The following is a 26,867-nucleotide window of genomic DNA, read 5'->3' on the forward strand; positions in this document are numbered from 1 at the left end:
CCAAACACACAGACATGCAGACAGACTGTGACTCAGATAAAAGCTTGTTGAATCAAAGCTGAAAGCCCAAAAGGTTTACTATAAGATCTTCATTCTAATGGTGATTGTAACATTGTGAGAATGCTTAAAGATTAGATTGCTGCGTTCATTGTGTGTCATACAGCAGCTTTTCTATTACGGCCTTATCTCGAGGGCTCCAAGGCGAAGTGTGCATTTGTGGATGTGAGAAGGAAAGAGATAAAGAATGAATGGCACACAGAGGGCAAAAGAAGACAACAAAGTCTTTATTCGTATAAATAGTTGGGTTTATAGATTAAAGTAATCCGTCATTTATATCCTCATTTGATGGTGACTCTGTTTTCTCTTTACTTTCTCCAGGATGAAAAAAATCAGGTATTAATAACCAACGCCTGGCTACAGCTGGTGAGTTTTTATATTGATTGTTTTTGTTCTCATTTTGGCCTACATGCATGCCTAACTGCGTTTTAAATGCTTGCATGTATTGTGCACAAGTGTCTTTTAAACTGGAGTGTGTCATTTATGTGCCTCTAGCGCTAGTGCTGTTTACAAGCAATTATTTAAATTCTTGTTTTGCATTTAATGTACATGTTTTCTGTTAACATCAAATTTTAAAAAGGTGCACTGTGTCTTGACAGAAATGCAATATAATATACTTTACATAACTATCAGTGGTGTATAAAGACCTTACATAATGAACCATTATGTTTTTATTACCTTGAAATGAGACGTTTTTATTTACATACACTGTGGGTCTCCTGGAAATCACCACCATGTTTCTACAGTAGCCATAAACGGACAAACTGCTCTACAGAGTGCGTTTCGTCACTACGTTGTCTTTGACAAGTTACCATCTTAAAAGTTTCTTTCTAAAATCAGTAATGGGCATTGATGTACATCTCCTGTATACTGTACATGAATAGAGAGAGAGCAATATTACTGTAGGTTATATTTGACTTTTATTTTAAATATAGGTGCTACTGTAAGTGGTGTCATAGATGTTGCTTATATAATGGCCATGGGTGTTCTAGAACAAAAGAAAAAAACCTATGGAAAAGGTCATTTGCTCATTTAGGGACATTTATTTTACAGCTGTCTTAATGAGCTTTATTGTTTACCTTTTCATATTCCTACAAGTGGTCCATCTTCTCCCTCTTGTCCCTGGTGTGATTTTTTTAATGTGTAATAGTTATTTTCGGGATGATTTAATCAATCTTGTGATAGAGTCGTGTGACACGTCTTCCTTAAAGCTCACGTAACACACGCTGTTTCTGCATTTCTGATGTTAATCTGGAGTACCTATAGAGTAGTATGACATCCTTTATATCTCCGAAGAGTCTTTAGTATAATCAGATTTATAAAAGAAAGATTAGCTTTACCGAATCTTTCCGATAACATACGAAAAAATGAAGAAGGAGGAGTTACTACCGCGGGAGGAGCGAGTACGAGTCATGCAACACTATACAACACTTGACTTATAACTTATGATTCACTACATGTTCGTGTTATTTATATAATATGCACGCGCCTATTTCCAACATAAGACAGAAGTCTTACTTACCGCATGCAACTCGTGACCCGGAAAATCCAGCGCATCAAACACACACGCAAAACTCTGCTGCTACCCCGGATAATAAACTATATCAATTGTTTCCATTATGCTGGCTTTCTTCTCCTTACATCCAAAAACACTTCTTTCGTGCCATTGTTGAGTTTTGAAATTAAACAAAGCTGTCGCGTGATGTGAATGTTTGTAAGTTCTAGCGTCTCCCGCTGATTGACAGGTGGGCGGGGTTTTCCGGGGGAAGTGCCCATATAAAGAAGTGATACGTATAGAAAACCCCTGAAACATCAACTGGACCTGTAATCGAAAAAAACTTTCCAAAACTTGTACGAACCCTGACGAAGTGCATTCGGCACAGAAATACTCTGTAACACACCCAACTGCTTTTTTGACACTTTGCCTACGTTTAGCATGAGGAAACAACTCTATAACTGTGTTAATAAGTCAGAATGCTTGAAATACCATTAACATTATAGCACCTAAACATGATAAACATCAGATTTTCATGATATGTCCCCTTTAAAAAGGCTGATCCTGATGCATGGCTCACTGAGGGTAACACGCTCAGACAAACAAGATAAGCATTGCAATAGCTTCAAGGTTTAATGTCAACTGTTTGGAGTGATAGGTAGGTCTTTGTCTGGGCAATCAGAGTTGATCACTTATGTTGGGCTGACTGTCTGCATTGGATCAAGGATGTCATACTCTGTACAGTCTATCAAATGGTTTTTCAAACTGTGGGTCATGACCCACTCGTAGATCACACAATGGGATGAGGTGGGTCATAGAAAGGTAAATGTAAAAAAAATAGCAATGAAACAGATTTTGAAATCTTACTTTGGTATTGCAATTAAAGCAATGTTTCATTCATGCATTAACAGGAAAACATAAATCAATCTTTTCTAAAAATGAACAAATGTGTATTTTTTTCTTTTGAATAAATATTTTGATGGGTCCTAAAATAGATTTTACCTGTCTAAGTTGGGGAAACCCTGGTCTATCAGACTTAGTTCTTTATAAAAGCTAATATTATTATTAATTATTATTATTATCATTATTATAAAAGCTATGTACAATGTTTGTGCACAATACAAATAAAAAGTATTTCCAAATGAAATTTTATCATTATTAAAAATCAATCCCAATTTATGCTGGCAAGCTTGGGATTCCCCCGTCTCCTGACATCATTGTAGCGCTTGCGGCACAACATTCTGCAACAGCAACAGCGCCCAAGATCCGCCCACAAAGTCACTTTCGCTTTGCGCTTTGCACTTGCATTTCAGATTGTTAAAATAGGGCCCTTAAACTTTTTTTTTTTAAATGGGGTGGTTTCCCAGACAGGAATTAGCTTAAGCCAGGACTAGGCCTTAGTTTAATTATGAAAAACGTAAATATGTCTTACTAAAAAAATTACTTGTGTGCATTTTGAGGCAAAACAAAAGGCACTGATGTATTTTAAGATATGTTAGTGCAAGTTGTTTTCAGTTTGGACACCTCTTACATTTATTTTAGCCTGACTAGTCTAATCCCTATCTGGAAAACCGACCCAATGACTGTTAGCTAGGTAACTTTATAATCGCTAACATAGCAGAATCATGAAAAATACATCGGTAAGCATAATTTTTTGTCATGATTAATTTAATAATGGCTCAGCATCATCTGCATTAAAGAGAAAATAATCACTTTATCTGAAGTTTAAAGTAAATAAAATAGCTTTGACAGCCGACTTAATGGAGTTTTACAACTACTGAACAACTTTGTTCTCTCTTACCGGACTTGTGTGTGTAAATGAGGTACTGTAAAGAGAGAAACCACCTATATCCATATCACCAAGGATTTGTCACCATTAAAACACAATAAACAAACATCTATTTTGTAAGGCATGTGAGGTTGATAAATTGTTTCTTTTCACAAGAATATGCCTGGGTGGTTTTAGATTCAAAACACTACTGGATATTATTTATTGTAAATGCTTTCATGCTGAAAGTGTTGCATCCAAACTAATTGCTAAACGCCGGACCCTCTAAAGTTGCAAAACTGCACACATTAAATATATAAGGGTAATAACGAGGAGCTTAAATGCAGGCAAGTGTAAAATTTCACAAACGGCATGTTTATAGATGTTTGTATGGCTGGTGCCAATTGTAAGTTTTAGTTGTTAAAAAAGCGTTGCTATCTTTAGGAAACATTCCTCAGCTCTAATTCACCTTTATTGACCTCATCAGCCATAATGCACAAGTTAGCCAACTGAGCACTTAACCATGAAATTAGGCTGGATAAGAAATGTTCCACTATGGACCTGCTCTGATTCTGAACCCAACATTTAGACCAGTCACAATCCCTGGTGTCAATCCTGTCCAAAGAGAGGTTTTGTACAGATGAACACTCACAGACTGACTTAAGCAAAAATGTTCCTTGACAACATAATACAGGCCCACAGATGGATGCCACTTGTAGCATAATACATCTTGACTATGCGAGAGAGAGAGAGAGAGAGAGAGAGAGAGAGAGAGAGAGAGAGAGAGAGAGAGAGAAAGAAAGAGAGAACAAAAAATCGTTCCTCTGTCTTAACTAATTCAGATCTTTAGTGCTAATGTTGTTTTACTAATGTCTATCTCCCTAAAGTGCAGGAACAGAACATTATGCTACTTATTAAGTTAAGCAAAATTACAACACATAAAACATTTATATCACTTATTGCTATATCAGACAGAAGAACAAAGTAAAGTGCACCTCTGAATGTGGTTGAAAGTGGATGAGCTCAAAATGTTTCACATCTAGCGTACTTGTGAGCTATGCATCTTAAAGGACAAGTTCGGTATTTTACACTTAAAGCCCTGTTTTCAGATTGTTTATGATGAAATAGAGTGGTTTGGACTGAAATTTGGACATGTGGGGCTGTCCCGAGAATTTTCGGTTTCTGTTGTATCAGCCCCCACCTCTACAATGGGTGCATAGGTGAACTGGAACAATCCCTCCCAAAATGCATCAAACACTCGTCCACAAAGACGTGAAACTGACCGAGCGGCCAGGGGTGCTCACTGACACGCCCACACAAAAATCGCTGCAAAAGATGCTTTCCAACAGGTGTTTTAGCATTCTTTGTAAACTTGTGGACCTATTTTTCCAAACGCCTCACACCCGTACATTCTTCCGTTGAGAGCTTGAATAATAGACACTCCAGCCAAGTTGGTGGTGATAATCCACCTTTGCCATTTGCAAGAATACAAACAATGTTCCCGGCGCAGAGTAATACCGTACCTCACAGCACATCTAATACAAGTCAATGGAGTTGGACAAAAACTACGATAAAACCTGTTGGAATGCGTCCTTCGCAACGACTTCCGTGTGAGCACACCAGTGAACACCCCCGACCACTCGGTGAGTTTCACGTCTTTGTAAACGAAAGTTTAATGCATTTTAGGAAGGATTGTTCCAGTACACCTATACAGCCATTGTAGAGGTGGGAGGCGAAACAACAAACACCCAAAAACTCTCGGGCCAGCATCATACGCTGAAACCTCAGTCAAAACCGTTCCACTTCACCATAAACAATCTGAAAACAGGGCTTTAAGTGTAAAATACCGAACTTGTCCTTTAATACCAGGTGTAAACAGCCTCTAAATGTAAATGTAGCAAAACACTTTGAATAAATCTGTCATACCAATCAAAAACATGAATATTTCAATCAATCGAGACAAGGAGAGAGATACAGGTGTGTGAGGGTCTAGCATTTGTTTGTCTCCTGTGCTTTTATTTGAAGTGAAAAATGAGTGGAAACTTCAAGTATGTGTTTCAGTGCATATTTGAAAGATGTGTGACACAGATTCCCCGATCTTTATTATGTCACCGACAAGCAAGCAATTGTGTCCGCAGAGACAGCCTCAGGGGAATACGTTCAGTAAATCACACAGGGACATCTGAGCCAGAGAGAGAAATAGAGGTTTAAAACCTCATCTTTCCTCCTGACTGGTCTAATGTGATTTGGGATATTGTGTCCTTTTAATCAGCCGAATTAGTCGTGCATCAGTGAACACACAAACTTATCAGAAATAGATGAAAGGTCGCATTATTACGGTGATAAAAAATATTACAGATGAAATGAAGAGATATAGGGGTAAACTAGGGTGTAAAGACATTGAAGGCTTAGTAATATATAAGTTATCAAATTCATAATTGAAATTTTTTCCATCCTTATTGACAGTTTATCCACCTCGTTTTCGAATGCGGATGTAAGTGATGTGACATATTTCCCTTCTTTGTGCGAGACGTCCGTTTCAATAGCCAGCCGGTAGAAAACAGTGTAATTGGAGCACGCATAAAACATGATTAAAAACAGTTATGGTAAATATTTACTTCACTTGCCATGTATGAACCAGTGTGAGGATGAAATTAAGAAGTGGCCTGATATATCATATGAAGATATATTTAATAATTTCGTGTTGTTGCTCGAGGGTGACAGGTCTTCATTGCGCAAATATAAAGCACAGGCATACCAGTATCTTTACAATGGGAAAGTCAGTCGAGTGTTTGCACATGGAATATACAAAGACTTGGTTTATAATGTCACAACCGTACCTCTGGTGTGAGGTTTTTTAAAAAGGCAATTTTTAATCGACTTGTTTGAGTGTTTATTGGGACACATCAAGCTTCAAGTGATCAGTCAGCAGCATCTTTTTCATTCAACACAATGTAACTTGTTTGAACAAACCATAATAAACATATTAAACTACTACATGTATTCAGTATTGTTTTTGTTTTATGAAAATATTATTATGCAGTAGATAAGACATGAGCTTATGAAATGATTTATGATTTCTGAAAAAAAAAATCATTTAAAACATAACAAAAGTATGTGCAAACATATTACAAACTATTATAAACATTAACTAATAAGCTGTTTATGTCGTATATATTCTGTACTGTAAACGCATTTTTGTAATAATATATAGTAGCAGAATAAATAAATCAGCTAAATTAGCATATTTTTATCAGCATAATATTAGTTGTTTTTAAACAATTATTGTATTTATTGTTTACTGGCAGTTTCTATGAAAGGTTTTACGGCATGGATGTGTGCACAGATAATGGATGCACGTGCATCACATACACATTCAGATCTTGTGCTTGTATTATGGTTCAAACAAATGTTTTTTAGAGATTTACTGCGTTTGTACCAGCTATTTTGTCAACCCCTAACTGCACAAGTTATGCCGGTCTTTCTGGATTTCATAATAAACATTAAAAAGTCAGTCAAAACGGCACACTCATGTCCCTCGCAATACGACTACCATTCGCTTTAGTGGCTGACCGGAAGTCTTACACAAAGGAGCTCAAAGATGGCGGCACATTTACGTCAAAAATAAGGTGGATACAACAACAGTGCATGGCACTACAATTTTCTGTAAAATAAATGTGAACCTGTCTGTAAAATTAAGGCTAAGTCCTCATAATCTAATGATTTTACATGATGTCAATCTTTGATATCACTACATTATGTATGTATTATATTATATAGAAAGCAGTAAATCACAAAAAATGACTTTAGTTGGGTTTTCACAGCAAGTGCTGCACAGCAAGTCTAACACAAAGTAAGACGCACAAAAACAATTACAGAACTAAAGTTCCTTTGGCACTGCAAAGCCCAGAGCTATCTAACCGTCTAAACCCCTGAAGAGGAATCAGGTGGAGTTTATATTCATAAAAAAGTAAGGCATCAACACACACTCTAATATATAGACCGACTCACACTGAACTATTTTATTTATTGCCATGCAACATTCCACATTTAGTTTCATACTGTATTAGTTTCAACATATGTGTCTTTGTTGTGTGATGTCGTATGTGTGTCCTTTGGAAAATTTCCCAGTGGTAAACGTACACATGTGTACCCTAGACCCCAGCTGTGGTTTTGTATTGACCGGCTGCGTGTGTGTGATGTTGTCGTGTACAATACTAGTGCAAATGTGTGTGTTTTGCTGTACTGGACAGACGTCTATTTGAGCTGGAACCCTGATAACTATCCTGGTGTACAGACCCTGCGTTTCCCTTCGAATCAGATCTGGACACCTGATATTCTTCTCTATAACAGGTAACACACTCATATTCAAACACTAGACTCTTCTTGTATTCTGTAATGATGTGGTATTATTAAACATTGTCTGTCTCCTTACTCCATTAATTTTGTTGATTTGCACTGGATGTGAAATGTAAATAGGGACTAAAAATTATTATAATTATTATTAGTGTAAGCTTGTAATTTCATGGTTTGTGTATTTCAAGGGAGTGAATTTCAGGACAGTTCCAGTTAAAAAAAATGTTTTGTGGATTTCCATCTTTTATTCATGTGATTGCCACCAAAGTCTATGCAAATTTTCTTTATAAATATAATTTTTGATCTATGATTTAGAAATATAAAATATGTCCCCAAACACAGGGAATATTAGCTACTTTCACCACTGGTTAAATCTAGAATAGTGTGTAGAATAGAATCTATAAAAATAATCATCTGTTCCTCCATTAACCAAAATTGCAAGCAATTAAATAGTACTTGGTTTTAGTGTGGAGGCTGAGATCTGAGATCCGGGATTCTGCATTATGGAAAAACTGCTGTAGGGGTACAAATAAGCACTTTCTCGTATTATAGTATTTTAAAAGGATCTTAAGAAAATCTAATTGCAGAGTTTCCCACATGACACACGAAAACGTCTCGGGTTACGTATGTAACTGTTGTTCCCTGAGAAGGGAACGAGACGCTGCGTCTCCCTTGCCATACTTCTGCGTCCCTGTAACGCCGTCTTTGGCAATATTTCAGATAGTGATATACTTCCTGGCTCCTGAATCACCCTGTTTTTGTTTTTAAGCCTCACCATTGGTTGAATTTGATATACACATTCAGACGCACTTACCCCTGGTCCTGGAGGCGTCCCCAAAGTGTCACCGCAGTGACACAGCGCGAGTTCCCTCGAAAGGTATTACATAGGTATAGCTATAGTATTAGGGTAGTAACAAATACTGAAAAAATGTATAGCTTGAATGCACTGTAAGTTGCTTTGGATAAAAGCATCTGGTAAATGCAAAAATGAAAACGCAAGTGACCAGCTGGAGCTCTCTTTAGTCTTGCACTGAAACCCATCTGAGCCCTCTCTGAGCCTTCTACCTCATGCAGTATTTACACACTGCTAAGTCTCATGAACACCTGGGCTTCTAGTTCATCCCATAGGATGAATCAGACTTCTGCAATTTCTAATTTAGTGTTGATGTGTTTGTAAGTGCCTGTGTGTGTTTACTTTTAGACTATCTAAACACTGCATGTGGATATGAAGCAGTGGATCTGAGACGGGTTTGTGTGTTTTTCTTACAGTATGGATTAATATCAGGGCCGGAGTGGGACCAATTTTCAGCCCTGGAGTTTCATGTCTTAGACCGGCCCACTTTAGTTCACGACTGACTATATTAAAATAATATCATTAAATCCTATAAGTCTGCAATAGTGTACTGTTCTCTGCAGCCTTGCAATTCATTGTATTTTTCAAAAATGTAATTTCCAATTCAGTGCAAATACAATTATGATTTTTGCCATAATCGTGCAGCCCTAAATATTATATATATATATATATATATATATATATATATATATATATATATATATATATATATATATATATATATATATATATATATATATATATATATATATATATATATATATATATATATATATATATATATATATATATATATACAGTGGATATAAAAAGTCTACACACCCCTGTTTAAATTGCATGTTTCTGTGATTTACAAAATGAAACCAAGATGAATCATTTTGGAACCTGTTCCAACTTAACTCCCTACTTCAAACCCATATACCAAATTAATCAACACTAAGAATAATCCTGAGGTGAAAAAATGGCAAGCAAAGCTGTACAATAACCAGGCTGCATAAGTGTGCACACCCTTTTACAATAGTGATTGTGGCAATGTTCAAAAGCAACCAATCACATTTAGACTTAAGTTAAATATGAAGTAGTACATACCTGTCATCAATTAAAATAAGTTTTTAACTATTAATGAAGTGTGCCTGGCCCTAAAGGATTTTTTCTGAGTATCATCCCACTGAAAAAGCCATTGTCTGTGTAGAGCTTACTCAGCAGGTACATGATCCCATTGTTGAAAAATATCAATCAACAGAGGGCTAAAAACATTTCCAAGACACTGAATATACCATGGAGTACTGTAAAAACAATAATCCACAAGTGGAGAAAATATGGCACAACATTGACATTACTAAGACCAGGCATCCACCTAAAATTTATGAGAAAACCAGGAAAAAAATGGTAAGGAAGGCTGCCGAGAGGCCTACAGCAACCTGAAAAGAATTGTAACAATATCTGGCAAGTACTTTTTGCTCCCTACATGTGACAAAAATCTCCTGAAATCTTCATGTTTGGGCTATTAGCATTATTTAACAAAAAATATCATCAAGTCCATCTAAAGTTTGTAAAAACAAATATTTCTATATCCCACATATATGTGGAATAATGTATTATAGTCCATTGAGACCAAAGTTGAACTTGGGCCGTTATACCAAAATATATATTTGGTGCAATAAAACACACATCACATCACCAAATGAACACCATGACCAGAGTAAATCATAAAGGTGACAGCATCATACTTTGTGGCTGCTTTTCTTCAGCTGGAACTGGGGTTTTAATCAGGGTAGATAGAATAATGAATAGCTCCAAATACCCGTCAATTTTGGCCCAAAACCTAAAGGCTTCTGCCAAAACACTTAAAATGAAGAGAAATTTCACCTCACAGCATGACAATGACAGAAAGCACACATCTAATCAACAAAGGAATTACTTCACCAAAACAAGATCAAGGTTTTGGAATGGCCCAGCAAGAGTCCGGATCTAAATCCCATCCAAAATCTATGGGGTGATCTGAAGAGGGCTGTGCACAGGAGACACCCAACCAATTTGACAGATTTAAAATGCTTTTGAAAGGAGAAATGGCAAAATATTGCAAATTCAAAAAGTGTGAAATTGATTGACACATACCCATTAAGATTGAATGCTGTGATAAAATCTAAAGGTGCTTAAACTAAGTTTTAGTTTAAGGGTGTGCACACTTATGCAACCTGGTTACTGTACAACTTTACTTGCCATTTTTTCACAACAAAAGTTTTCTTATTGTTATTAACTTTAATATATAGGCTGGAAGTACGGAATTAAGTTGGAACAGGTTCCAAAATGATTCATCTTGTTTTCATTTTTTTAATCACAAAAACCTGCAATTTTAACAGGGGTGTGTAGACTTTTTATATCCACTGTATATATATATATATATAAATGGAGGGTCTTGAGATTACCTGTTGGGTTGAAAAAGTTTGGAAACCATTGAAAAAGCAGCATTTATCAATTATGCAGGGGAAACAGATGGGAAAATAAAAATCCTTGTCTTAATCTGTTTAGTAGATCCTGTATATTGACAAATAATGTATGGCAGGCCTCTCGTGTCAAAAAGAACAAATATATAGTGGACTTAAACGTTTTACATGAGAAAACATCATATTGATATGAAACATAGTTTTCCCCAAATAAACTGATGAGTTTTGTATGAAATAGATTTGTTACTTGAAATAGATAATGAATCATAGATGATTCATTGTTACATCTATAACTTAGATAAAAAATTACAATTTGTAGATAATTTTCCTTTTAGAGGCCATTCGTATCAAGTCACTTATTAAAATTAAAAACATTTTTTAAATCTAAACGCGCGACAAGCACACTCGAATACAGACGCGTCTAAAACAAAACTCGTGTTCACAGGCATTCGCTTTGAAAAGCAGAAGAAAGTGGTGCATCCTGCGTTGCCCATGCGTTTTCAAAAGTTTACCCTAACGCAAAATTGCTCCGTGGTCGGGAGTCGGGGCACAATCAATTTGGGCATAAAGTGGTGGGGACATACCACCCGCAAATTATGCGAATGGGGCTGCTTTGAGTGCTGTCGGCATAGGGACAGCAACCTTCAACCTGGTGGCATGTTAACACCGGCCCTTGTGGCCAAAAACCAGACCGGCCCACCGGGAATTCTCCCGGTCTCCATATGGGCCTGATTAATATTAAAGGACAGGTTCGGTGTTTTGCACTTGGAGCCCTGTTTTCAGATTGTTTGTGATGGAATAGAACGGTTTTGAATGAAATTTGGACATATGCGGCTGCCCCAAGAATTTTTGGGTGTTTGTGTTTCACCTCCCACCTTTACAATGGGTTTAATGGTGCACTGGAACAATCCTTCCTAAACTGCATTAAACTTTCGTTTACAAAGACATGAAACTCACCGAGTGGTCGGGGGTGTTCACTGATGTGCTCGCACAGGGTTCGCTGCAAAAGACGCATTCCAACAGGTTTTATCGTAGTTTTTGCCAACTCCATTGACTTGTATTAGATGTGCTGTGAGGTACGGTATTACTCAGCGCCGGGAACTTTGTTTCTATTCTTGCAATTGGCAATGGCAGAGTAGCGCCACCACCTGGGCTGGAGTGTCTATTATTCAAGCTCTAAACGGAAAAATATACGGGTGTGTGGCGTTTGGAAAAATAGGTCCACAAGTTTACAAAGAATGCTAAAACACCTGTTGGAAAGCATCTTTTGCAGCGATTTTTGTGTGAGCATATCAGTGAACACCCCTGACCACTCGGTGAGTTTCACGTCTTTGTAAATGACAGTTTAATGCATTTTAGGAAGGATTGTTCCAGTGCACCATTAAACCCATTGTAGAGGTGTGAGGTGAAACACAAACACCCGAAAATTCTCAGGGCAGCTGCATATGTCGAAATTTCTGTCAAAACCGTTCTATTTCACCATAAACAATCTGAAAACAGTGCTTTAAGTGTAAAATACCGAACTTGTCCTTTTTTAACATTTGCATATTGGACATAAAATGTCATTTTACGTGACTAAAAAACTGGTATTTCTTCTTTAGCACAGAGCCAATGCCACATATCAAGGGAAATAGAACAGAAAGAGAGGTTTAGAGACTGTGCTTATGTGTACTAAAAATACAGCTTATGCTGTATTTTTAGTAGTGAACTTAAGAATGAAAAATTAAACATTAATGATGCATTGCTGGTTTCACAGCATCAAACCTACCTAACACAAACCCCGAATTCACTCCTTTGAAGAAATCTTTCACTTAGTTGTTACCTTACAAACACATTTGACTTTTATGAATATTAAAAATAAGTAAGGACAGTTCTACAAAAAGTAGCAAAAAGTAACATCTCGGACTCGGTTGAATGTTATGGTCTGTACAATATTTCAAACGGATGTGTATGATGCATGTGCACTATGGCATGTGTAATGGAAACTCCTAAGCTTTAATAATGCCAAATTCAGTTAAACTTTACTGTTTAAAAGTCAATATTAACACATAATCTTTTGCCAACTAAATTTTTACTCCAAAATACAAAATAACACAAGGACGACATTTTACTTGTCCCAAATAGGATAATTTTTTAAATCTACAACTGAATTGAGGGTGCTGAATTGTGTGTGTGCATAATACATGCACAATTAACTTAAAAGTATAAATTTAATGACCATTAGAATAATTTCCCCTTTCCTCATTGTAATGATTCAAACCCCAGAAGGGTTGATTTTTGCTCTCAGCACAAGAAACTTAACCTCGTTTTGTTCCAGACAGTCTCTCCTCTTTGTAAAAGCGTCAGCTAAATTAGTAATTAGTACAAATTATTTACACTGTGGGGAGAACAATGATCTTGACTACAACTGAGAGGTAAACAAATTTACCAACAGGTGTCTTCGACCTTAGGAATGTAAATAAATTACCTCCCCGAGAGGAATTGATGTTGCTTTTCCTAGTTAAAGCAGAGTCCGGTTCGTGTGAAAGAGGTGATTTGTAAGAATAGTTTAAAGCAAAAACACACCTAAGGTTGAATAATACCCATAAGAAGAGTAAGACTGATCAAGAGAAGTTACTGATGTAAGAAATGAATTACACACACCATTAACCTGCTTATCCATAGGATCATCAACCTCTAATGATGGCAATGTCACTCTTCTGAACAGAGAACAATACGAGAGTTATTACGAGATAATATGAGCGAAATAATAAAAGACACTATCACATTAAATGCTTTTATTATTTGAAAAGAACCATAAGCTGTTGAAGGAAATTAGATGTGAAAGTGCAAAGAATTTGGAATGAAATGGAATCCGTTTGTGAGAAGTGCAAACTGTTGCTAAAAATATAAATATATAAATATAAATTGCATGAGCATACAGTATTATAAAGAAAATATCAAACACGCATTGGTTCCATCCATCCATGCATGGGAGGCTGTCCTCCAAAAATAATGACCTCATAGGTAGTTTGTGCAAGCAAGCACCTTATTACGACATAAATTGACGTATTAAGGGATTAGTGTCCTCTAGCGGCAGTAGTTTATACAACGTTTTAAGTTTTTTGCCTTATACATCAGATTAGACACATTTAATTTTATGAATTTGTAAATGTTTGTTTCATGGTTTTAAAGATATTTTGGAGCTAACCCCACCCTTACCCCAAACCCAACCACTTCTCAACCATATAAAACACAACACGCAAGTAAAAGTACAGTCACAGGTATTTATTGCATAAAACAGTATAAAAGTATTACTGTACAAACCATTCGCGCTTTGCAAGCCTTGCTAACTGAAGCCATATGATTACTTTATATGAAGAACGCACAGTCAGATCTAATCAAACATAAACCAGCATGACATAGTCGGTCACAAGAGCCAATAGTGCTTCACATTCTAGATAACATAATGATGCAATTGGTCACAAGCATCACAAGAGACAATGCCTTTTCACAATCATAAATGACGTATCATTGCTTCTTCTGTCAGCAGTTTTTGAATCAGTGTACATCGGATCTGATATTTATTGTCATCACTTTGCATCTTGATCGTTTGACCTCGTTACACTAGGAATATTTAAAGTATATTTTTAAAAAGTTGTGACTGTTTTGTATGCTGTGTTTATATCATATAATAAATACAGTTGCAATCAGAAATATTCAACCCCCTCACCTCAAAAACATTATAGTGATGTTGATAAAAAAAATAATAAAAATCTCTTGGAATGTTAAATATTTTGGAAATCTTCTTATACCCAAGGCCCTTCAGATGTGATGAAATAATCTCCTCTCTTAGCTTTTGTGGAAGCTCCTTTGTCTTTCCCATGATTGCAACTCACCTTGAAGACCTTGATGGTTGGGATTTATATATGCATCACAGAAGCAAATGAAGGATCGTTATAGAGTTCCTAAAGGCTTAATGATGTTTCAGCTCCACTTCAGGCCATAAAAACTGTCAGAAAGCTTTAAAAATAACAATATTATATAGGGGTTGAATAATTGTGACATGGCTATCTTAACAAAATATACTATTACACACAAATACTACATAAAACATTTTTTGTTTTGATGTTATGCCTCACTTAACTCATAAAAACTCATCCAAAGTAGAATCCCGCACCTTGAAAATATTTTTTTTAATAAATCCTTAAAACTCTTTGGGGGTTGAATATTTCTGATTGCAACTGTAAATGGGTCCGTTATTTGCCCTAAATGCTTGAATAGTGTAATGTGTAATAAAATACAATTAATCCTGGTGGTTTAAATTGAAAATCTTATCCAAGTACATTTTATCACAGCAAAATTATACACCAAAATATCATTTTATACCCTAATATATTAACTTTCACCTGTTGCCGGTAGAGGCGCTAATTTATTAAACGCATCTATTGAGTATATTTGGTGAAATGGACCAATGATCAAAGCGTATGGGTCGTATGGGTTGGAGAACAGGTTGGATTTCCAAGAATGCACATATTAAAAAAATGTATATTTTGAATGCATTATCACTTAAAAAAATGCTGGGTCAAAAAGGGACAAACCCAAACATTGGGTTTTAAATTGACCTATGCTGGGTTGATTTAACCAAATGGCTGTGTTTGTTCCTTTTTGACCCAACGCAAAATATGTAACATTAACATTTGTGTCTTTGAGGAGCTGCGAGCACTGTTGAAGCAGTACACGTGGAAAAGAGAGTTGCATGTGTTGCAAGGAAAAGTTGCATTTCTGTTTGTGAATGTTTTTTTTTGTATGTGTGTTCAAATCACTGATCTATATAAATGACTGGATTGCGCATAGAACGCTTAACGTAACAGCATGAGCTGAAGCCAGCGCAGAGTTCGAGCGGCCATCTTGGTATGCCCAACCGGCAGAGGGCGTCATTGACTTGCATTCAAAATCATGATCTAAATGTACCCGCTTTACAGTGTATCAGTCACACAAGATTCATTTTTAGGATACGTGTACGTAAATTAATAGTTAATTCTGGTGTTATTTGCAATGCTTATGTTTTAATCGGGCAGGATAATGGAGTTATATGAAAACGTTAAGGTGAGTGTGTCAGCTGCATTCTGTTAATGACACGGGTATAAATAAAGTTTTTTTGACATTCAGCTACACGGTCAGCGTTATTTCTCTAAATAAGTTTAGGTAACTTGTAAGTTTAGATAACAACATAATTACAAAACCAGCAAATTACTGCATGCACATACGGTACAAAGCAAGATTATTTATTTAGATTTCAGAATAAGCACGTTTGCTGCCGTCTGTCTGCTGATCTGATACTGTAATAAAGATGAATGTACTATAACTGATTAAAACGCAAAATGTACAACTTTCACTAAATAACTATACATGCTTTGGACGTTTGTGTTGTATTAATGTACAGGGTAACTTCACATATAAAAACGAAGACGAGTAAAGTGATGTTTTATCATTAAAATCTGATAACGTCCATTGATTTAATAGAACGTTTGGGTATACCAACATGGCGGCGCGGTAGGTGGCTTCACAAGTGTGACGTCATGCGCAATCCAGTCATTTATATAGATCAGTGGTTCAAACTGAGCTTAGTCCATGTTGAATTGTAATTTAAACATAAGTTGGGTCCAAAAGATTGAGAAAAGTTTTATATTTATTGTACTTATTACATTTTTGAATAAAAGTGAAGTTGACATTCGAAGAAATATTCCAAAGAAAACACTTCAAATCTAACTTTTGATGTATGACCTAGTAATTGTTCAGAATACTTTCAAGGTTTAAAAAAGATTAAAAACAGATTTCAGATGGTATGTAAATCATGCATGTTGAAAGTTTTTGCATGTTTGCATATTCTGACAGAGGCTGTATGATGCATTATTTACACAGACCGCAGTGGTCACTTTATTTTCCTGTTATTACTCTCTCTGTATATACAGTAGAGTACAGGCTGGCCTACAATGCGGATTATAAAACTTTCACTAGCGGACCCATACATTTTTCCTGCTTGGGTGTTTCAAACATCCCACTCATTTATAGTATTCAGCAAAAATGCATGCACCTCATAAATATTTGCTTTATATTTGAGAGGTAAAATAACTATATGATGAATTCTGCAGTAGATTCCAATGGGACATTGAGTTTATGACCAGGCCTGTGTGACACCAGAAAGCTTCACAGATTCTGCTGAATTGGAATAATTTTCAGGAATCAAGTTCTACACAGGTCATTTTGCGTTTAAAACCAAGCAATAGCCGTCCAAACAGTGGAGATCTAGGCTAAAATTTGGGCTGTCTGTGAAAATTAATAGATGTCTAATTATAGCCCCAAAATAAATTAAATAAAACAATTGAATCAATCCAAACACACTGTAATCACTGTTGACTTTGCTTACATGATGTAATATCATAAAAGTTATTTTGGCAAAGTTAATTTTGTCTAGAGATGGGTTACGCAAAGATAGATTATAGAGTCTATAGTTAACCTAGACGTTGAAATGATGGCTGTTGCTTGCTGGGTAGTCGTCAGTCTAACTAAGTTGCATTGTTATATCAGTAACATGACACAGAACATGATTAATAACACAACCTTTTAGTTGTTACTCTGTTGGTTTTGTGTGCTCATTGTGTACACATTTATTTCTGTCAAATTAATAATACCACTAAGGAAGATATGTAGCGCTCCAACCAAAAAAAGTGTACTTAGTTATAAGTCCATGTACTTCAGGTGCGTGGAGCCAAATGAGTAATTGAGTAAAGAGAGTGGCTAGCCGCACACTGATCCACTTGTGACAAAAAGTCTACAAAAACATAGTTTTTTATTTATAAAGTGCAAGTGAATATAAAAACAGACAAGGCGAGCAAACGTTTCAGCTCTTGCTTTCCTCAGTGCTCGATTGACAAACAAGATTCACCCTTTTTAACAAGTCAGTAATTGAGGTCAATCAGCTGAAAGCAATTATCTCAGGTAAGTAATTTGTAAACAATTATCTCAGGTCAGTGATTACCTCATTGATCACTTAAGCAAAAATCACAACCAGTTACAACAACACTTTGAAGGAAATATGAGACATCACCTGTAGAGAATATTAGAGTTTTACAAAAAACATGATAGTTCAAGTTCTTCATTCATACCCTCAGGAAATAAAGATTTCAACTCAAAAATCCAAAAAGCCTCCCTTTGGAGTAATTTTCTGTCTCTATCACCACCTCTCCTGTGGGGGAGAATCCTCTCGATGCCCAGGAACTTCATGTCAGCTGGAGAGTGGTTAGCAGACTTGAAATGACGAGAAATTGAAGATGTATCATCCTGTCTTCTAATAGCACTAGTGTGTTCAATTATTCTTGTGCGTAATGCACGTGTAGTTTTACCAACATACAGTTGTGAACATGGACAAACGATGATGTAAATCACATGTGTGCTTTTGCAGGTAATCAATTGTCTAATCTTGTATGTTTTTAGTGTACGAGGATGTGTGAATGATTTACATTTAACATACTTAGTACAAGAAGAACAGTTGTGACATGGGAAGTTGCCTTGGGCATCGATGAGAGTGGTTGGAGACGAGATATGGGTATCAGCATGAACCAGTTTGTCCCTCAAATTAGAGCTCCTGTGCATTACGTGCATTACGCACAAGAATAATTGAACACACTAGTGCTATTAGAAGACAGGATGATACATCTTCAATTTCTCGTCATTTCAAGTCTGCTAACCACTCTCCAGCTGACATGAAGTTCCTGGGCATCGAGAGGATTCTCCCCCACAGGAGAGGTGGTGATAGAGACAGAAAATTACTCCAAAGGGAGGCTTTTTGGATTTTTGAGTTGAAATCTTTATTTCCTGAGGGTATGAATGAAGAACTTGAACTATCATGTTTTTTGTAAAACTCTAATATTCTCTACAGGAGATGTCTCATATTTCCTTCAAAGTGTTGTTGTAACTGGTTGTGATTTTTGCTTAAGTGATCAATGAGGTAATCACTGACCTGAGATAATTGTTTACAAATTACTTACCTGAGATAATTGCTTTCAGCTGATTGACCTCAATTACTGACTTGTTAAAAAGGGTGAATCTTGTTTGTCAATCGAGCACTGAGGAAAGCAAGAGCTGAAACGTTTGCTCGCCTTGTCTGTTTTTATATTCACTTGCACTTTGCACTTTATAAATTAATAATACCACCATAACACCATCATGTTCTCTATAATCATGGGGTTTTCAGCAGTCAACACATTTAATTACAATTCTAATTATCCATGACAAATATGTCAGTAAATTCAGAATATCTGTTTGTATGATTTTCTAATTGCCCCCTGCTTCATAAATCTACATTTCATTTTCAAGCGTTGTCAAAATAGCCAGTGCTATAGAAATGGCTTTTTTGCAGCCACTTCCAGTTTGAGGAATGTGAAGAATGTAAAAAGCTTTTAATCTACATCATCTTGATAAAATGTCTCTATGAAATGCCAGATCATGTGCACCATAAAACATTGCTTATGGCAACTTGTATCACTTAGCCAATTATAGTGGGGATTTGGCAGAAGGCATTAGCTAAAACATCATACCACCATACAAGCAGAGAAGAGGAACTTGCTGACTTTGCTGTCTGGCTCTTAGGGTGAGTCAAGAAAGGATAAACCTCTAAAAACGAATCAGGATCCATTTAGCTGAAATAATCAATAGGGATATGGTTATACACTATAATGCACTGTCAGAAAAATGGGCATACAATGTCACTGCGACGGTACCCTTTAAAAAAGGTCCTAATATTTAGTACCAGTTGGTACCAATTAAGGGTGTCAAAATTTCAAATTTAAATCGATCAAAATTAACTCACAACCTCGAACTTCGAATTAAAAAAATGGAATCGTCGATTGCTGCCACACCCCCATGTCACGTCTGGTTTGCTTGCAAAGCTAAAAAAAACGCGTGTTGAGTGCTGTGAGTCAACCTTCCTCTAACTGCGTCAGATATTATATTTCATAAAAGTCTAGTCTAAAAATGGCATAGCAACCTGTTCTTTTAAAAAAAAAGTAAAAAATGAGAATCGAATCGAACCGTGACCTTAGAATCGAAAATGTAATTGAATCGAGGATTTGGGGATTCGTGACACCCCTAGTACCAATATAAACTTGACTACACCATACAGTATGCCCTCTTTAGTACTAATATGACCTTTTTAGGTACAAAGGTATGCTTTTTGAAAGAGTACCACACCAGTGACAGCTATGAACCATTTTTGACCATGTTTACAGTATATGTATTATGTTAGTGTGGCTTGGGAACTAAACACTTAACCAGTGTTGCACAGCTACAGGTGCCTTAGTGTTGTGCCTGCTATTGAAAGTTACCAAGGGGATTATTTTTAGGCGCTGCGTAATATCATTGCGCCTCCTGCAGCTATGTTATAGCAGCAAAGTCTTTGATTATTGCACCAGAATGAAAGGATGGTTCCTAGATATATCTGCCTAGAAAATCACTACTTTTAATTTTCCATCGGTCCCAGTACATGATGTAACTACAGAAGAGTCAAGTTTTAAACAGGAAAAATATCAAAACTCTTTGGTCATTTTTGAGTGCGATGCTAATGGTCTAATCAGATACAATGGATTATGCTAAGCTATAATAAAAGTCCTACCCCACACCCGGAGATCAGCTGAATGGATTTCAAAACAGTGACTTGGAATGAGACTTAAAAGCATTGAAGAAAACTAATAGCTGCTGATAAATTTTTTGCTTAAAATCACTAAGTTAAAAAAATGTATAAATGTACTTTACTGTATGTCAGAGCATTTATATTCACAAACAAGCTGTATATTACACATGCAAGAAAAAACTTAAGACCCCCAACCCTAACCACTCACCTTCCCCCATCTACCATATTGTATCCACCTCACATACTCAGCTGTACATAGAGTTCTAAATACAGTTGGCTAATGTACCAAATAAAAGGTCAGGACATGCGTATAATAACTGTGATTTAAAACCATGTTGCGTACCTCCTACATACTAATGATAAGTTCTAAATGTCACACAGGATTTATGACATTATTTCATGAAGGTCTTATCAACACTTCTGTCTCTACAGAGATTTCACCTGAACTCAGGTTTTAATCATATTCCTGTTTGTGTTTTGGGATGATTCATTCATTATGAGAAGGTTTTTTGAATAAAACAACTGCAGGATGTTTTCATGATAACCTCAATGTCAATTGAATTTGACGTTTTAATGAAAGGAATATTATCCTTGGTGGAGGTGGTGGAAATGCAACAGATAAAAGCATAGATGCTATTTCACAAAGAACTACTGATTTAAGAAGGTCATATGACGTTGCTAAAAATAACATTATTTGGTGTAATGCAATGTCTTTACGCGGTTTATTATATGTATTATTTTGGTAACACTTTACAATAAGGTTCATTAGTTAACTACATTAACATGAACTGCACTTATACAGCATTATAATCTTTGTTCATGTTAATTTTAACAATTACTAATGTTTTTACTAATATTTATTTTAACAATTACAAACAATTAACAGCTTTATTTTTATTAACAACATTAACAGAGATTAATAAATACTGTAACAAATGTATTGTTCATGGTTTGTTCATGTTGGGTAATACATTAGCTAGTGTTAACTAATGAACCTTATTGTAAAGCGTTACCATTATTTTTTACATACAGTACCATACACTTCTTTTGCTCCCCTATGCCCTGCCTTTCTGAAACACATTGATTTGTACAAAGCTCATCGTTCTGAAAACCTTGGTGTGCTCCGTTTGGCAAGCTATCCAGCGTTGTTACGCCCCTTACCATATTTGAAAAGATCAGGGGCTCATTTATAAAACTGTGCGTAGGATCCTTACTAAAAGTCTACGTACGAACAAAAGCCAAAAATGGCATAGCCAAAAAATATTAAGACTAATAAAATAAAGCAATGTTCCCTTTATAAATCACAGATCACCTGAAAGTTTGCGTACATGAATAATCCTCAGATCCCACCCTTCAAGCCCATTCTCCTGTCAAGTTTTTTTTTTATAGATCACAACCTTTGCGTGGGAACTGGCTTTATAAATTAGGCCCCAGCTCCCAAAGCACAGCGTCTCCTGAACATGGTGGCGGCAACAAAACTATAGCAAGAATAGAAATTACGCCTTCTTTCTTCATGTTTACATTTGGGCGGCGATATGCACGTTTTCCCACACAGTGATGAAGATTTGTGGGGGCGTGTTTGAATGAGGTGTTTAGGAAGGCGTGGATGAGCCTTCACTTTTAGAAAGTATATTTCCTGGGTTTTAAGACCTTAATCTTTGCAACTTTACAGATCTTCTATATGCACTTACAGCTTTTAACCCTCCACAGACAATCGCAACATATGATTTCTTTAAAGGTGTATTGTGTAACTTTCAGAAGGATATCTTGAAAGAAATGCAATATAATATACATAACTATATTATCAGTGATGTTTAAAGACCTGTATTGTTTTTATTACCTTAGAATGAGCCGTTTTTATCTACATACACCGCGGGTCTCCTTACATGAAAGTCGCCATCATGTTTCTAGCCCTAAACGGACAAACTGTTCTACAGAGCGCGTTTCATTTGTTTGTCCTGTGGCGTCTACCATATGCTTTTTAAAGAGACACTCCACTTTTTTTGAAAATATACTAATTTTCCAGCTCTCCTAGAGTCAAACATTTGATCTCCATCGTTTTGGAATCCATTCAGCTGATCTCCAGGTCTGGCGGCACCACTTTTAGCATAGCTTAGCATAATCTGTTGAATCTGATTAGACCATTAGCATTGCACTAAAAATAACCAAAGAGTTTCTATATTTTTCCTATTTAAAACTTGACTCTTCTTTCGTGTACTAAGACCGACAGAAAATGAAAAGTTGCGATTTTCTAGGCAAATATGGCTAGGAACTATACTCGCATTCGGGCATAATAATCAAGGACTTTGCTGCTGTAACATGGCTGCAGCAGGCGCATTGATATTACGCAGCAGCCAACAATAGCCCCCTTGGATACTTTAAATGGCAGGGGACTATTTTCGTGGCTGCAACAGACTAATATCATTGCGCCTGTTGCAGCCACGTTACAGCTGCAAAGTCCTTGATTATTACGCCAGATTATTACACCACCATTAAAGCTGACCGATTGCATTGTGTGATGACACGTTTAAACCAAATACCTCTTGCAATTGAATGCCTATTTATTGGTCCTGATTACGGTGCGGTTAACAATAACTGCAGATAAAAGCCATTTCTGTGACCAACAAACCTAGATAATACACTGTACAGTATGTCTAAATTGAAAATCTTTGCTGTGGCTCTGAAGGGGTGTCTTGGTGTGATAGGTTCAGTGACATCAAACGTGTCTCATGGCACCATAGCATCACTGACGTCAAACCTGACACGCCATTTTGATTGCAGCCAAGACAATCTTCAAAACTTTAGTGTTTCATAAAAAAATCTGAGACTATATCAGTCACGCAGTCACTAAAGTTTGTTTTTGCATTTGTCTTTGCAGTGCTGACGAGAGGTTTGATGCCACCTTCCATACAAACGTCCTTGTTAATGCATCAGGTGCATGCCAGTACTTACCACCAGGTAAGAATTATCCACACCCCGTAACCCTACCACACAAGATCTTACAAGGCATCACATACAGTAAGAGAATCTGATGTGGACTGTATAATAAATCACTTTAAAGGGCCAGTACTATGCCAATTTTTACAAGATGTCATATAAGTCTCAAGCGTGCCTAGAATTTGTCTGTGAAGTTTCAGCTTAAAATACCCCACAGATCATTTGTTATAGCATGTCCAAAATGCCCCTATTTGGGCGGTACTGAAAAGTGTCTTTTCATGTGTACCTTTTATATGCAAATGAGCTACTGATTTTCAGTTAAAAATATATACTAATGAACACATTTAGAAATCCTTTGGGTAAAATTAACCAGTCAGGCACTGGCCGTGGGTGGGGCTTTGTCGGTGTGACATCACATTGCCAAGAGAATAAAAAAAGCATGTCTAATCAGAATGCTCTGGTTTAATAGGCCCTTTAAAAAGTACATTACACCAGTATCACTATCTTACACAGCAACTTACTAAAATGAGAATAGATACGTTTCTACTCTACTTTGTATTGAATATTGCTATAGGTGATTTTGTCAATAGACTAAAGCACACATATGTTTGTGTGCTCATACAGGTATCCTTAAGAGCACATGTTACATAGATGTGCGCTGGTTCCCATTCGATATACAGAAATGTGACCTGAAATTTGGTTCTTGGACTCATAATGGCTGGCTGCTGGATCTACAGATGCAAGCGGTGGACATCTCGACATACATCCCCAATGGAGAGTGGGATTTAGTGGGTAAGAGACCCTGTGTGAATACAAAACCTTCATGAATTCTCTAAAGCCATACAATAGGATTGCGTGACAAACAAACCAAGGTCTTAGGATGTATGTCTACAATGAGAATCTTTGTCTCAAGTGGTGTCTTGCACAGTGTGATAGGTTTCACATCAAACGTGTCTCTCATGACTGACGTCAAACTTGACATGCCATGTTTAATAGCAGGCAAGATAATCTTCAAACTGCTGCCTTTTGTGTTACACATAATACTGAGGGAATACTGTAGGGTAAAATGCTAAATTATGTTGAAAATGTTGTCATTTTTTAAGTATTTAACAACCATGTGAAACAAAAAATGACACACTACACATCTATACCTACAAAATAAAAGAGAGATGGGCAAAGGCATTTTGTGAGGGAGCATATCATTTTTTATGAAAGCACTTACACATTCTCTCTATAATGGTATAGATCTGTTTGCTTCTCACACATTTTGTGTTTTCAAGTGTCAGTATATTATTGTGTGCTCTGTGTGGATCATTTGTGTGTGTGTGTTTGAGTGGTTTTCATTCTTTGCCTGCAGGGACTCTATTGATCATTTCTCTTTATGTGTTTCATGGAAAAGTGTGTAAAAGCATTGTGGGCTGGTCTGAATGCAGAGTGGGTAATTTCCTCCTGCCGTCTAGTACAGAAGGTCTTTGAAAGATGCTATGTCTTATGTACAACCTCAGATGCAGAACAAAAATAAGGAAACGTGGAGAATTATTTTCTCAAATCCTCATGAGAGCGTTTCTCTTTTTCTTTCATGAGGCTTTTAAGATGCTGCAAACACAATTTCAATATCCTGTAATAAAGTCATGTATTCTAATTTGTTTTATATTACAGTGTTATTAAAGAACACTGCGCTTATCAAATTCAACACCATAAGATGTTTGACACCAATATATTCCCAAATATTATTTATGTGACCATTTCCACACAGGTGTTTTAATGCCAGTCTTCTTTGTGCCAAAGTTATTTGTAATCTCATAATCTGTTAATGTCTGGCTGTTTAATCTACGCGTCAATGTCTCAGTCTCTCATTTCGACAATGTGACCCATGGTCTGCTTAACAGATGGGGTCCTGATGGTAATTGGAAGTGCTTTGGCACAGATTCCAGTTGGCAGGAATGTTTAATTTAGTGCCAAGGTTGTGCAGTAGCATGGGCAGTCTGTGAATGGGCATCTTTAACACTGCAGACAAACACATGCACACGCACGAAATAACTTTAGATGGAACTACTAGTCAGCCTGATGATCAGCATCCATATAGCCTGCATATATACATATAGAAGACTTGGTTTTGGCTTGCTTGTTTTGGCTCAATCATTCATAAAATAATTGAGTTAGATTAATCTTATTTTACAAAAGCAACATACACATCTTTACAAATTATGTGTACAATTATATTAGAAGTGACAGAAGTGCAAATATTACAAATAACCCCATGTGTGGGGTTAACTTTAACCGACAGAGAAGTCGATGTGTGATAAAGAAATAAACAATTATGAAAAAATTAAATTGTAACTTATTTCCCCTGATATTGTACTTACAGGTGGAATTTACATTTTAATGTTATTATCTTAATGGCTTGTATTACAGCTAACATGTTTTGTAAGCCTACATAGCTTACAGCTGCTAAGAGTTGTTGACATGTTTCAAAATGGTGCTATGTTTTAAGCAACAACACAGTTATTAAAGGGGACATTTCACAATACCTTTTGTAATATTTAAGATAAGTCTTTGGTGTCCCCAGAGTGTGTAGGGAAAGTTTTTGCTTAAAAAATACCATGTAGATCATTTATTATACCATGTTAAAATTCCCACTTTGTAGGTGTGAGCAGAAATGTGCCATTTTTGGGTGTCCTATTAAATGCAAATGAGCTGATCTCAGCACTAAATAGCAGTGCCGTGGTTGGATAGTGCAGATTAAGGGGCGGTATTATCCCCTTCTAACATCACAAGGGGAGCCAAATTTGAATGACCTGTTTTTTACATGCATGTACTGTAGAGAATGGTTTACCAAAACTAAGTTACTGCATTGTTCTTTTTCACATGTTCTGGGTTGATACAAGCACTGGGGACACAATTATAGCACTTAAACATGGAAAAACGTCAGATTTTCATGATATGTCTCCTTTAAGAGATTTTATTTTGGTACTTGCACAAACTCAGAAAAAAAATATAAAATGAAGAAATTGACTTTTATTTCTTTAATTTAATGTACACTCTCAGAAAAAGGTAAAAATTTGCCACTAGGATGGTACCTTTAAAAAAGGTCATAATATCTACAATTTTGGTACAAATCTGAGGTACCAATATGCACATTTTTATGTAAAAAGTGTACTTTTTTAAAAAAAAAGGTACCGCCACAGTAGCAACTTCTGTACCTTTTTTCTGAGAGTGTATTATCTTAATGAAAACACATTAAAGGTGCTCTAAGCGAATTCACGTGTTTTAGACCATAAAAC

The 26,867-nt window shown here is 36.3% G+C and overlaps 1 protein-coding gene across 1 annotated transcript in view; it reads left to right on the forward strand.

Annotated features, from left to right (window-relative positions):
* Positions 1-26,867, forward strand: part of chrna8 (cholinergic receptor, nicotinic, alpha 8) — a 94,846-nt gene that overhangs the window by 57,569 nt on the left and 10,410 nt on the right. The window contains exons 3-6 of the mRNA XM_073864525.1: positions 379-419; positions 7,560-7,673; positions 23,525-23,604; positions 24,208-24,375. Of these exons, the coding sequence (XP_073720626.1) occupies positions 379-419; positions 7,560-7,673; positions 23,525-23,604; positions 24,208-24,375 (403 nt within the window). The remainder of the gene's footprint in view (positions 1-378; positions 420-7,559; positions 7,674-23,524; positions 23,605-24,207; positions 24,376-26,867) is intronic.

This window comes from Misgurnus anguillicaudatus, chromosome 3, assembly GCF_027580225.2.
Source record: "Misgurnus anguillicaudatus chromosome 3, ASM2758022v2, whole genome shotgun sequence".
In the NCBI taxonomy this organism is placed as follows: domain Eukaryota; kingdom Metazoa; phylum Chordata; class Actinopteri; order Cypriniformes; family Cobitidae; genus Misgurnus; species Misgurnus anguillicaudatus.